Here is a 14064-nt window from a genome sequence, read left to right as displayed (position 1 = left end):
TTAAATTCCACAACAAATATTCGTAAGATCAGTGCAACACACCTTGATACCAACTCCAGGTGTTTCTATACCTAAAATTTTTTGATCTTTTGTACTTCAATTAGTCATAACCCATGGTTTCAAATGTCTGAGTCTCTGGGATTTTATTTCTATATTACTTCAAAGGAAATACCTCTGAACACTGGCAAAAGGCTAGTATGGCTAGTATGGCTGAGGATTGGACTGATTTGTATGATGGTTGTGTGATAGATTTATGATTCTTATAAAATTTGACCAATTCTTATCATAAGACTTTAAAAAATATTATTATTTATTGATCAGAATGTCATCATTCCAAATTCCCTTTAATAAGCTCAATTTAATGCAAGGTCATTGTATTATTTTAATTTTATGTCAATAAGTGATCACTAGAATGTAAACTTCACAAGGTGCCTTTGTTTTGTTCAGTATTCATTCAAATGTCAAGAACAGTGCCTGGCACATAGTAGTACTCAGTTAATATTCATTGCTATTGTTAGATGAGAGACTTGTAGAAAATTTGATACATTCATTTTGTGCTGCCAGCATAAATAAAGGGCATAGGAATTTCATATCAATAGGCAGGAGAATTTTGGCTCTTCTTGGCCTCACTATTAACATTCCCTGGAATTTTCTTCAAGAGGGTAAATTTTCAAAAAGGAAAGAAGAGTTACAGGAAAGAAGGAGGAAAAAAAAGAGTTTACTCTGCAACAATGATTAAAAGTTGTAGAAATGTGTGATATCAGCATAATGGAACATTTTGCCTTTGTAATACAAGGGATTCTCCAGAAAGAATATGTATAACTATAACTATAACTATATATATATATATATAATACACATATTTGATGTAAATAATTAAGATTTTTTACAGGAATTGGTTCATGCAACCATGGGATTTGCAGGGCATGCCACAAGTAGGGAATTACAATGAAGGTAAATTTGAACTTCCTAAGAGAATTTGGCAGGCTGAAGTAGAGGCAGAAATTCTTCTTAAGGACTTTTGAAGTCCTCAGTTCTGGTTTTTCAGACTTCCAATTGATTGGATAAGGAGATTCTGCACATTGCTAAGGGCATTTTCGTTTATTGATTGTAGATGCAACGACCATAGATGAAATAAACTGATTAGAGGTACAAATTCATTTATGTTATATATTCAGTCACAATCAGACAGTGCTGTCTTGACCAAACAAATGGATACCATAACTTAGCCAAGTTGACACTTGAATTTATCTACCATACCCTCCAACTCATGGACCCTCTAGCTGAACTGCCAAACACAAAATTTCTTAAGGAAGAATGAAGTTTAAGGACAACTCAGATTTTATAAAAACAGTGCCAGTCTCACTTTCTTTGGATGGCAGTGGGGAAAATTGCTAATATTATTTAGTCTCTTCCTTACAAACTCTCCTATATCATATACATTTAATTATACCTAATATCATATATTAATGTTTACAAGATGTTAACATGATCATTAAGGAGATATCAAAGGACTACAAGGAAATAACTTCAAAATACTTACGAAGAGATAAGATACTCTTTGGACACTAGATAAAAGGAGGTCATAGAAAGAGAGAAGGAAAATTATACTATCCACAAGTTAGTACCTCATTTTGACAAAACTGGCAGGCTCTGCTCGTTTCAATTCCATTCCTAGGTACATAACCATAAGAATTGAAAGCAAGGGCTCAAAACAAGTACTTTACACCAATGTTTACAGCAGGGTTATTTACAACACTCAAAAGGTTAAAAAGTCCAAAGGCTCATCAACAGAAGAATGGAAAAGCAAAAAGTGTTATATACATACAATGGAATGTTATTCAGATATAAAAGGATTAAAGGTCTTTTCCATGCTACAATATAGTTGAACCCTGAAAACATGTTAAGAGAAATAAGCCAGATTCAAAGGCTTATTGTATAATGCCACTTATATGAAATATCTAGACTAAGCAAATTCAGAGACAAAGGATCGATTAGAGGTTACTAGGGGCCAGGGGGTGGAGGGGTTGGGCCATGAATGGTTAGTGATTGCTTAATGGGTGCAGAGTTTCTGTTTAGAATGATGAGAAAGTTTTGGTAAGAGATAGTGATGATATTAGCACAGAGCTGTAAATGTAATTAGTGCCACTAAATTATACTTAAAAATGGTTAAAATGGAAAATTCTGTTATATAGATGTTACGGCAATAAAAATCTACAACATGAAAACTGCATGTATTTTTTTGTTATTTTATAAGTAACAAATTGTTAAATTTTAAAAAAGGTAAATATTTAAATTCTACTGCCCACCATAATTCACCAATACTATGCATTGCTTTCTAAACTTTTTCTACATACATATATAAATATGTATTTCTTAACATAAAACACAGGATCATAAAATAAATGTGCCCATTTATAACAATCCATCTTTAGCTAGGAGTTCTAGGAGAAGAATCAGGGCAGCATGCAGCAGAGTAAAACAGCTCAGAGATCCAGATCTGTAGGGAGCTGAACAAGGCCAGGAGTCACCCCACGAAGATCTGGCCAGGCAAGATTTGCCAGTCCATGCCGGATTTGAGGACAGGGTAGAACCCACTCCTTCACTACTTATTACATGTTTTTCTTTCTCTCCATATACCCATCAGTTTCTCCCACACACCCAGGCTTATCCAACACTGTCTTCATTTCAGGGCTGGCTTCGCAGAGGCACACAGTTCCACTGGTTCCAGTCACAGGGCAGGGTGACATACTGCAAAGTGTGACTCAACTTCTGAGCGATTTTGTTGTCTCTACCTGTATTACTATATAATGGGAACTCAAGTTCGTCAAGAACCTGAATTTGGGAATAAAGGATATAGGAGATGAGGCCCTGTGCCCGGTACTTGGGCACGGTGCCTGCCATCCTTATCTCTCCAGACTGGTCCATCAAGGACCAGGACACAGGGGTGCCCTCAGGTCCTAGCAGACAGAAGGTGGGGAAGGTCCGGATACAGCGCTCAACAAATCTCTGGCTCCTCTCGTTCCCGCCGAAACGCCAAAGTGAGTTCACCAAGGCCGCGTGAGTGACATCAAGAGATGAGAGTTTAAACATTTCTTGGTTGCTGTGTGGGTGATTAAGGGAAAAGAAGAGCCAAAATATCACTCATACTGTGAAGTATTATTATTTGTTTATCCCCAATTTTCTTGATCAACATAATAGGAATGTAGGTAAGAACATAAACCCTATAGCCAGACTGCCTGAGTTCATAACCGTTTTAGTTGTGTGACCTTAGGAAGGTAACTTAATGCCTGCTTCTATTTCTTCTTCCTCAAAAGACAGATATGAATAGTATAAGAGCTATTGTCTGATAAGTATCTAGGACAGTGCCTCAAAAACAATAAGGACTCTATAAAAATTAAATAAGGTTATTCTCAACATTGCTGTTACCCTCCAAATAGGTCAGTGAAGCTGATAAGCATCCCCATTTCACAGGTAAGAAAATGAGAAAATGAGTGCTCCAAAGTTTACAGTAGTACCCAGTAAAGGGAGAGCTCATAATCATGGAATCTTAGAATATTGGTGTCAGGAAAGGCTTTGATAACCATGCTGAATATATGAGAAAGCTGAAGTCCAAAGAGGGGTGATGACACAGAATGCAGATGACCCCCAAGTTAGAGAAAACTGAAGACTTCAGTGGCTTCAGGAAGTGTCCTGGGAAAGAGCTCTGAATGTGGAACTGGAAGATCTTTACTCAAGTCCCAGTAATGTCATTAATCCACCTAACCTTGGAGAAGCCACTTCATCATCTGAGCTTGCTTTTTGTTGAAAACTAGGATAATGTTATCTACCCTGTCTATCTCAGAGGGATGACTAGAGGATCAAATGAGATTATAGACATGACGTGTTTTACAGTATTAGGTGTTAGACTACGTGAATAAAGTTCATCCAAGAGCATACAACTCAGAGCCCCATTGCATTGAGGATTTTCAAATCAAATCTCCACCATCAGTTTTTAATTCTATTCATTGGTACACTGGAAATAAGTGTGAAGTGGGAGCATATATATGTGTATATGTGTGTACACATTTTGTTTAAATTATCTTTATTGGGAATCTTTCTGTGACGTGAATTCATTCCTTATATGCATATTTATTAAGACCTACTGTGTGCCCAGCATTGTGCTAGCTGCTGAGCATATATCAGTAACCAAGATAGAGGAGTTCCTTGCTTCCATGGGATTTTCATATTGCAGAGGAGGATTAAAACAAGTAGGTAGATAAATACAGAAATAAACTGATTTCAGTTCCTGATAACCTCAATAAAGACAATAAAAAGTGGGTGATGTGATGAAGATTCATGGAAGGGGGTGGTTTTGTAGGTACTTTCTCAGTTAATGGCATTTAAGAGTCTGAATGACAAGAAAGAGGCAAGTATGTGAAGATCACAGGGAAGGATATTGTAGGCAGATTAAAAGCAATCAAAAAATCCCCAAATCACAAGTAAGCAAATGAGAATCAAGCAACAAAAAGAAGGCCAAAGCTACTGGAAGGAGTAAGCAAAAGGGACAAGAGAAGCTTATGAGTCATGAAGGGCGTACAAGACCAATAAAGACGTTTGGATTTTATTCAAGGAGAGCTGAGGAACATTGGTGGCTTTGAAGCAGGTGAATGACAAAATCCACATTATATACGAAAAAAAATCATCCTGGTTAATGTGCAAAAAAAAAACCAGATGGAATAGAGGCAAGAGTGAGAGCAGGAAGAGAAGTTTGAAGGTTATTTCAGTAGGAGTAGAGCAGGGCACCATTTATCAAACTCACATGTCCTTGGGTTTGACAGATTTAGGAGACACGTTCTTTGCCTCCAACAAAGAAGGAATCAGTTTATTTGCTGTCTCAGCCATCATATAGAGAATGCAATGTGTTCGCTTGGCCTTGACCAGTTTCATGGCTGCAATATTTTGTATCACCTCATCCAGGCTTGATTGGGAACCTAGAGCAGGGTATATAAGGCAAGATGTAATTGTTCATTTAGATTCTATGAGAAGATGCCCAAAGGAAGAATTCAGAACACAGAGTCAGAAAACTAAGCTTCTGGTATTGCTGCTGCCACTACCCATGTTTCGCAGCTGAGTTCCTTTCTGAGCATATTTTCTCTTATGTAAAATGTAGATAACATTAGAAATCTTAACTATATCTCTATGAAATCAAAGAGACAAAAATAGAAAAAAAATAGAAAAAATAGTAACCAACCTTGATTGTGCACATTTTACATGTCTGGGTATTTGTCTAACGTCTTTCCGTCAGAGTCCCATTTAATCTTTACAAACTTCTAGGTACTTTTATTACCCTCATTTTTATACATGAGGAATCTTGGTAACAGATAAGCTAAGTCACTTGCTCAAGATCATTTACATGAAATGCCAGAGCAAGGATGCCATCCTATGTGGTCTGACTCCAGAGGGCATACTTATGACCACAACAGTTGTCCTTGGTGAGCTGAGGTGCTTTATGAAGAAAGAGTTGTGATTTTGTAATCCAGGAAGGTAATGTCAGAGGGAAGCTCTGTTCTCACACTCAATTATGCTGAGGGATCCAGAATATGCTGGCAAAATATATCCTGAATGCTCAACTTCCTAGAAATCATATTACTCAAAGTTCTTTATATCAACCCCATAACTTGCAGGCTCTGAATTCTGCTCCACTGAAAATGGAGCAGAAAATATAATATTTCTTATATTATATTTCTTAATATAAAAAATAGACAGCAGGATAAGAATCTGGGGTTTGGCAGAAGGAAGTAAAAGTTGTAGGGGAATGTGCTGGGAATGAAAAATGACAGCATAGAGGAAGGTTCTGCAGCCATCACAAATTCTAGTTCTCTTACTCTGGATCTGTAAATGTTGTTTCCAGTTGATGACTTCTGATGTGTCAAGGAATTCCCGACAGTTTTGGGGATCCTTAGAGTAAATTTGATAGGTGTTGGTATAGTAATCAAAGTCATCAGCCATCTCCTGTTCAGTTGGGCAAATAAGAGTAAATCAAATTGTTTATCTCCAGTGATTGCAATAGTAATGTATGCTATTCCATTATACTGCAATATTTTTATAAGCTGAAATATTGATATTTTCCTTGATGTACTATCATTATTCCTGAATCATTTTCATTATAATGTTAGCTTCTCAATTATTCAATTTAGGATTAAAAATTTGCTAAACAAGTTGTTTGTATAATACATTACAATTTCAAATCAACCAAAAACAAACACTTTTTCTATCATTCTATTATAATCAACAGAAAGATGAAATTTATTGATAAAGGCAAGCTTCTGTTGCAAGAGTAAATATTATTATTCTATTTCAAAGAGTCTCCAATAAATTGATTATGATCAGAATTATATTGAAATAAATACAGGTAAACTTGAACTATAAACTTCATCTACCCATGAAGAAACTAAAGAAAATGAAGACACACGTTGCTTTAAATAAAAGCCATAATGCACTTTTGTGTTTTTTTTAATAGCTTGTATTTTCGGCAAAATCAGTAAACATAATTTTGTGAAAAATATCTTCTCAAAGTTATCGAAAAAGAGATGAGATTTCAGAAATGAAGGAAGGAGGCAGAAGACAGGTACCCAACAGGAATAAAATGGCTGGAAATTTTTGTCCAGAAGTGCACTCAACGATGACACTACTGGGAAAATATGATTTCAGAAATCATGTTACTTATATAAGGGAATATATAATTCAAATTTAGCTTTTAATCATTAACTGAAATTTCTCGATTTTTGTGTTCTGTTTAGTTTGGTGTTTTTTTTTAAAAGAGCACTATGCATTTTGATTTTATAAGTAAATAACATTTATCAAATTTATACTACTTGGTTGCCATTTATATAATTGCATATATGGGTTTTTACATTTTTCAATGTACTTATGAAATATTTGCATTTGAAATGTAGTAACCACTTTGAATGATTTTTAAAAGTTTGGCACTAAAATTTTATTCCCACACCAAGACATTGAAATTTGTTCTTTATCTTTTCCCTAATACCCTGTAATGTTTCACACCTTCCCATATTGTTACATGTGATTATCTCTCCTTAGAATGCACCTCCTGCCCTTGTAGGCCTGTCAAAAACTTATCTTCAAATTCCAGTTTTGGCAAAACATCTACCAGGAAGATCCTATGATCTTCTTCCTGCATCTTCTTACATATGTAATTTTAAATGGTTTCTGCCAGGTCAGCTTCTGTATCTTGCATGCTCATATGCACAATTTCACATCATGTTATGATTTATTTACTTCTCTTTTTCTTCCAGGCTGTGAGCTTCTTGAGGACATGGACTTGTTTCCACACCTATGATTCATTTCTGTTTCCCCAGGATCTACCACATTTGCAGGCACACATAGGCACACAGCAAATAAAAACATAAAAGCTTACTCATTTCACATCTGGTACTTTACCTGCTCGCATGGTCGAACAACCACTGTATTAAAATCAGGCCACTTGTCCACCAGGGCCTTCAGCTTGAACGGGTTTCCCTGGTTCATGTGGAAGATGGTTCCATAAACCTGCACCATCCAAGAAAGTGGGAGGGGTGGCACATTAGCAAGGATGGAAAAGTGCCTCGTGCTAGATGAGGGCAAGACACATGTCTATGAAATCAGGGAAGGTAGCTAATGGGGCATCTAATTTAACCTGTGTTCAGGTTCTATTTTACTTCCCCAAATGGTGACAACTTATTGATCAAACCATGCGAATACAATAAAAATACATTTATACATTCAGATAAATAAATAAATAAACAGTAATCTATTTTCATCTAATAGAATTTAGTAATATATTTCCATTTCCATTTATTTACATATATACACAATTTTTAAACAGTAAAATTACCTTATACCTTATTTTTAACGTCTACTTTTCCCTTACATGCTATACTGTGGGCCTATATTTGGTTCAATAAATGCAAATCTATATAATCATTTTAATAATGGTATAATATCCATTATATGGAGGGATTCTAATTCAATTATCATATTTTCTATTCAGATTTTCATAATTCTTTAGTTGAACAATTAATTCTTCAAGAAACTTCTTCTACACATGTTTTTGCAAATATACCTGTCATTATAGATATGAGAATGGTAATTTCAGGGTCATTGCTCAACTACCAAAAATTTTTTTAACAAAGACTTACAAATTACTTTATAGAAAGGTAATAAGCTCTGGTGAAGTGTAGACAAACCATAGTGTTAACAGAATGGACTTTGGTGGCCAGAGTCTGAGAATATCAAGCATTAGGAAAGCTATTTTAACCTTCCTACAAACATCTGTTCAGACTTCTGTGCCCTCAAGAGGAACTTTCCAATTTTTCTTGTGAGTTTTAAGCATAGGTTGTTTAGAAGCATGCTGTATATTTTCTAAATATTTAGTGATTTTCTGGACAGCTTTCAGTTTTGATTTTAAGTTGAACTCCACTATTGTTTGAGAACATAGTTGATATGATTTAGAATCTTTAAAATCCTTAAAATACGGTCTATCTTGGAAAAAGTTCCATGTGCACTTGAAAAGAATGTGTATTCTGCTGTTTTGGGGAGAGTATTCTATAAGCATCAATTAGATCATGTTGGTTGATAGTGCTGCTCAAGTTTTCTATATCTGTATCAATTTTCTGTCTATTTATTCTATCAATTAGTGTGAGAAAAGTACTGAAGTCAATAATTATACTTAAGGATTGGTCTATTTCTCTTTTTTTTTTCGATCAGTTTTTGCCACTTTGTCTTAAAGTTCTGTTGCTAAATCCATAAACTTTCCACATTCTTTACATCTTCTTAGTATTGATACCATTATAATATGGCAATGGCACTCTTTATCCCTGTTAATATTCCAGTCATTTTGCAATGTATATAATTCAAAGAAAACTCTATGGTACAAGATCATTGACCCATAGCTAAAATAAAATGTCTATCTCACATGCAAAAGAATCGTTTATACCCCATATATAGCCAAACCTTTTGTGACTTGACAAAGTAAGATTTGGTGTATTATCAATTTCAAAGAGAAATCATTGTGGTTAACTTCTCATCAAGCATATGACTGTTAAGGAGAATAAATTAAACATTAATTTACTGGTTTCAGTCAATCTTGCAATTCTGGTAACGTCTTCATTTTTATTATAATACATTTCTTTGATGGGTATAAGGGAATGTTTTGAGTCCTGATAGAGCACAAAATATAATTGGATTCAAATCATGTCATTACCACTCACTATTCTGTTTCCTTTTTCAAGTCATGTACCTAGGCTTCCATTTCCTCTTCTATGAACGGGGATAATGTATCTTACTTGAAGAGAGATTAAGTGAAGTAAATGGGTTGCAACATGAGTGAAGGTCAGGCACTGGAAATACTTTGAGTGAATGCCCCTTCTCTTTCTCACCCCTTTCACAGTAGGTTGTTATTCCTTGTTTCCCTAAGAATGACCCAATCTCACCTTTAAGGATTCAGGGAGCCTCTTCCTCAAAGATTTCTCTACCATCTGGAGCATCTGTGGACACTTTAAGTGAAGCATCCTGGCAGATAACTTAGCCTAGAGGGAGAACCAAGAAGCATCAATGAGAATGAGATGTTTCTCACTGATGTTTCTCACTGATAATGAGAAGACTTGGAAGATACACAGACACATTAGCCAGTTTCTAGGTTAATGGCTTGGTCATCCAATGGACATTCCAACATCCCAAAAAGTTCACTTGTGCTCATTTGTGATTGATCCCCTTCTCTGATACCAAGTCATTAGGAATCACTTATCTGTTTTGAGATTCTATAGTTTTCCCTTTTCAGAATGTCATGTAAATGGAATTATTTGGTATGTAACTTTCTGAGTCTGACTTCTTTCACCTTGTACTCTGCTTTTGAGATCAATTTCAAGTTGTTATGTATATCTATAGTTCATTCCTTTTTTATTTCTGAAGAATATTCCATTACATGGATGTACCAAAGTTTGAATATCCATTCCCCTATTGAAAGGCATTCATCTGTTTCTGATTCTGAGTAATTATGAATAAAACTGCCAAGAACATTCATGTGCAAATCTTTTTGTGAATATATGTTTTTATTTCTCTGAGGTAAATATCTACGTATGCAATTGCAGAGTCATGTGGTAAGCCTAAGAAATAAATTGCCAAATTGTTTTCCAAATTAACAGCACTATTTTATATCCCCATCAACAGTATATGAGAGTTTCGTTTGCTGCGTATTCCTTTCAGCACTTCTCCAGATGATTTTCTTAGGAGCCGTATTTGGCTGTCTTTGATCTGGCAGGCAATATGTTGAGAATAACTTTCAAATCAATAAGGCAGGGAGATTCTACTTCTGCAAGCAAGGCTAAAGGCTAAAGTCAAAGTATATTTTATTAAATTTAATTCTATGAGGGAAGGTTAATAATTACAGGTTGAACTTTATCTAAACCTTGTGATCCTGGAAAACAGCAAATTTTTTAAAGAAATCCTGCCACCTCTTTGTGTTTCATAAATTGCTTAATCAAGGAACATCCTTCCCCATTTGTCTTATATAAGACTCAGGGATATGCTTCCCTTGTTTACCCATGACAAGGCCAGACCCAGACCTTCCAAATTCCCAACTTTGCCTCATAAATGATTAGCTGAACAACTTGTCCATGCTGATCAACTGGAACAAAATACTTAACTAAATTTTGGTTAAGTTTCTTTCTTTCTTGCTACCCCTGAACTTTGGCCCACCCTCAGCCTGAGCCAGCATACAGACCTTCCTTAACACCCCTTCTCTGAAAATATACTGCCCTCAGGATAAAAGTTTCTTTGATCTAATATTCTATCATGACATCCTTTCATCCCACTTCCCAGAACACAGTTATTTCAAGCCTTGTTTACTCTTCCTTCAAAAGAAAATCTTTTTGCATAACCCTGGAGATCCTTGCAAATCTGATGTCTGAGCATTCTCTCTATTGCAATAGTCCCCCTCCTCTTATTACCATAGACCCTTTTCCTCCTCTTGTCATAATCCTTTCAAATGAAGTTTCCTTACCTAAGTCTGGAGTTGTTTGACAATACTTTGGTAGAGTTTCATTATAAGTTAAATTAATTTTTGTGACTAGCCTGGAAACTTGAGTATCAATGTATTCATTCATTCAATTGGATCCTGGCTGCTACACTTCAATTTACTCTCTGACCAAATTTGACCTTAAAATCAAAGGTAATGACTATGTCTGCAGTTGTGTAAGAACTCATATTCTAATAAAAGAAATAAAACATAGATACCTAAAAATTACCATGTAGGAAGAACTAAATTATTTTATATATGTGCCTTTATTCTGTAGATTTCAGGATATTTTGAATCAGCTTTTTTAATGTGGAGCATTTTAATGTGCTTTGAAAATGTAAATCATTACCCTATTCATTTTTATTGAAGAGTGATATTTTAAAATCATCCTATCATTGCATTGGACTCATCTCTAAACCCTATGTGAGGGTCTGATGTATTCTGTACATATAATTAGATAAAACAAAGCAACCTTTCTACATTTTGAGTCTGCATCAAATGAGGTTTGTTAAAAGAACTGGATCATAACTTACTGAATAAAAATGGCAGGCAAAAGTCTGGGGCAAAGGACGACATCAAGTTTTCTGTCTAAATTTGGTGAGATTTCAGATGAATAAGGCATTACTTCTAAATAAAGATTTAGAAGGTTTTAAAAGGAGGCCACACCAGAAGGGCCAACAAAAAGAAGATGGTGTCTGAAGCCAGCTGCCACTCTCCTGGACAGCACTGGGTAACTCTTTGCATTAGGAACTGAGAAAACCTTGTAGATATCAGGTGGAAGTCACCTCATAATACCACAGAATATTTTTCCAACACAATATCTGCTTTTGTGCCTCTGGCCTTTTTTCATTTTATTTATACCCTATTTTCATTCTGCCGTCAAAATCCAGCTTTTACTCCACTGTCAAAGTCCTACTCAAATGTCAGTTTCCTCTACCCCATTGACTCCTTCAGTTGTCCTTCAATCTGAGCAGAAAAAAGTCACTCTCTTTTCTGCACTCCCTTATGTCATGTTTCATTCACAAAGCTCTGTATCAAGACAGAGGCGGTATAAGGGTTCTGAACGTTTAATCTGACATTTTAGATAGTTACATCTCACAAAGAAGTTACATGAAAATAAGAAACATGGTAGAGTTTGATGCCAGAACACAGGGGATATAATATTAACATACTGCCAAGAAATTGTACATTTTGTTGCAAACTTCTCCAAATGCACACACTCAAACTGAAAACATAAATGCAATGTTCAATAAGTGGAGTGGACTATAAACTGGGAAGACTCATGGGACCTGAATTTGCTGACTGCATTAACAAAGGCAAAGAAAGTCCTTGTAAATGGAACTTTGAAGCCTTTGACACAGCATTTTAGTATTTGAACTTTACCCAAAGGAAACTTCCAAACTTTATCCAAAGGAAAATCAAGAAAAATGTTCCACGAAAAATTTTAAAAGGTAATATTAAATTATAGGAAAATACTGGACACACACTCAGTGTCCCTCATTAACAATAATTTACATAAATAATGAGTTATCATTTCACTGCTCTAAAGACCATCAACATAAATGTTATCATATATATGTTGACTTATAGAAGAGACTCAAACTGCAATGTGAAAGAGGTAGAGCCTAAAATAGTTTTTAAATTGTAATTAGATTTGCAAGATCTTATTGCGTACACCTTTATATGTAATATACATATAAAGAAAAAAGTTAGAATATATGCTAAATAACATTGTAGTAGCATTACAGTTGAGATTTGTTTTAAATTTCTTTTTGTATGGATTTAAATTAACAATCTCAGCCATAGTTTAGTCCCTGCAGTAGAATCTTCCTTATTCCCATGTAACATTAAGCTGAGCAATTAGCTTTCTTAGTTATTATTTACCAAAAGAAAAAATTTCCAACCTTAGGCTATTAACAGAGAATTAAATACAGTAATATTTGCATAGTACATATACACAGTAAAATGCTAAATAATCATTCAAACCAGCATACTCTTTTCCAAAGGCTGATAGGTTTTGTTACCCACCAACCAATAGTGAACTCCCAAAACTCTCCATATATATTTATCAATTCAGAATTAAAACTTGGCTTTATCAAGTCAAGAATTTCTCACAGATTTAACAGAAATAACCCAATACAGGATTCTCAAATGGGAAATTTCCTTTGTCTCTGGTGTAAGTACTAGGACAAATGAGCTAAATTAAATTCTTATCCACATCTAAAAGGAGAATTTTTCTTCATTCTGCTTCAGTGATGAGGCAAAAAAAGAAAAGGATTCCACAAACAGTGCTTGTTCTTTGTGACATTTGTTCTAACCTGCAAAGCTGTCTTCCTAACAGTCTTCACAGAGGTCTTCAGGAACAAGAAAGGGGTAGCACGCTATTCCAGAAGATGAAATTTCCCTCTGGCTTAGTCAGTATAATGGTCTTGAAGTATGTGCTTTGACCTGTTTTCCCCAAAAAATGTGGGGAGAAAGTTCTTAACTGAACCTATTACCCAAGCTGGCATAAATTTCTGGCACCTTCATGTGGCATGAAGCACCTCCCTCTGGATCTGTGTTCCAGGAGGTGGCGCTGTAAATTTGAGAAGCTGGCAGTGTGCCCACTGAGGTTCTTTTTCGAGAATGTTGGCATGCTTCTGTCTCTAAAAAGCCAAGCCATTACTCAGGAGCTCTAAGCTCTGAAATTAAAAGCAGGGAGGTAGGTGGAAGTCTAAAAGCAAAGCCCCTTCCGTCCTCTCTCCTTTAAAAGGCACTTGCAGCAGAAGCAAGAGTCAGCTATAATTCAGATCAAGCTAGAGAATTAGAGTTCTTTTATTATACATCACTAAAGAAAATCACCTTTTTAAGGAGAGCAAAGAGTTTGGGAATGTCCCCCTTTATAATAAGTTCACTGAACTCCAAGCAAGATAAAGAGAAAGATAACCATACTTAGACACACTACAGTTAACTACTGAAAACCTAATATAAAGAAGAAAAAATCTTTAAGCAGTCAGAGATTAAAAGAT

General features: G+C 35.3%; 1 protein-coding gene across 2 annotated transcripts; it reads right to left on the bottom strand.

Annotated features, from left to right (window-relative positions):
* Positions 1–286: 286 nt before the first annotated feature.
* On the bottom strand, positions 287–13556 carry LOC101423464 (glycine N-acyltransferase-like protein). 2 transcript variants are annotated; one of them, XM_058305394.2, is made up of 6 exons: positions 13375–13556; positions 9474–9569; positions 7444–7551; positions 5868–5994; positions 4802–4973; positions 287–3103 (listed from the first exon to the last, which is right to left on the bottom strand). In XM_058305394.2, exons 2-6 carry the CDS (start codon positions 9549–9551, stop codon positions 2689–2691), a joined length of 900 nt encoding a protein of 299 aa, XP_058161377.1. In that variant the 5' UTR covers positions 9552–9569; positions 13375–13556; the 3' UTR covers positions 287–2688. The 2 variants fall into 2 exon arrangements, with proteins under 2 accessions (XP_058161377.1, XP_058161378.1); XM_058305395.2 differs by lacking the exon at positions 9474–9569.
* Between the last annotated feature and the right edge of the window lie 508 nt (positions 13557–14064).

The sequence above is a fragment of the Dasypus novemcinctus genome, chromosome 10, assembly GCF_030445035.2.
Source record: "Dasypus novemcinctus isolate mDasNov1 chromosome 10, mDasNov1.1.hap2, whole genome shotgun sequence".
Lineage (NCBI taxonomy): Eukaryota > Metazoa > Chordata > Mammalia > Cingulata > Dasypodidae > Dasypus > Dasypus novemcinctus.
This window is presented reverse-complemented; position numbering and strand designations above follow the sequence as displayed.

What these genes read in the sequence shown, in the direction of transcription:
- LOC101423464 (XM_058305394.2), bottom strand. Translation starts at nt 9,551, where the DNA reads ATGCTTCACTTAAAGTGTCCACAGATGCTCCAGATGGTAGAGAAATCT. An exon ending in GGCTCCCTGAATCCTTAAAG is followed by an intron (nt 7,552 to 9,473) that starts GTGAGATTGGGT and finishes TGGATGGTGCAG; the next exon opens with GTTTATGGAACCATCTTCCA. An exon ending in TCTGTCAAACCCAAGGACAT is followed by an intron (nt 3,104 to 4,801) that starts GTGAGTTTGATA and finishes TCACCCACACAG; the next exon opens with CAACCAAGAAATGTTTAAAC.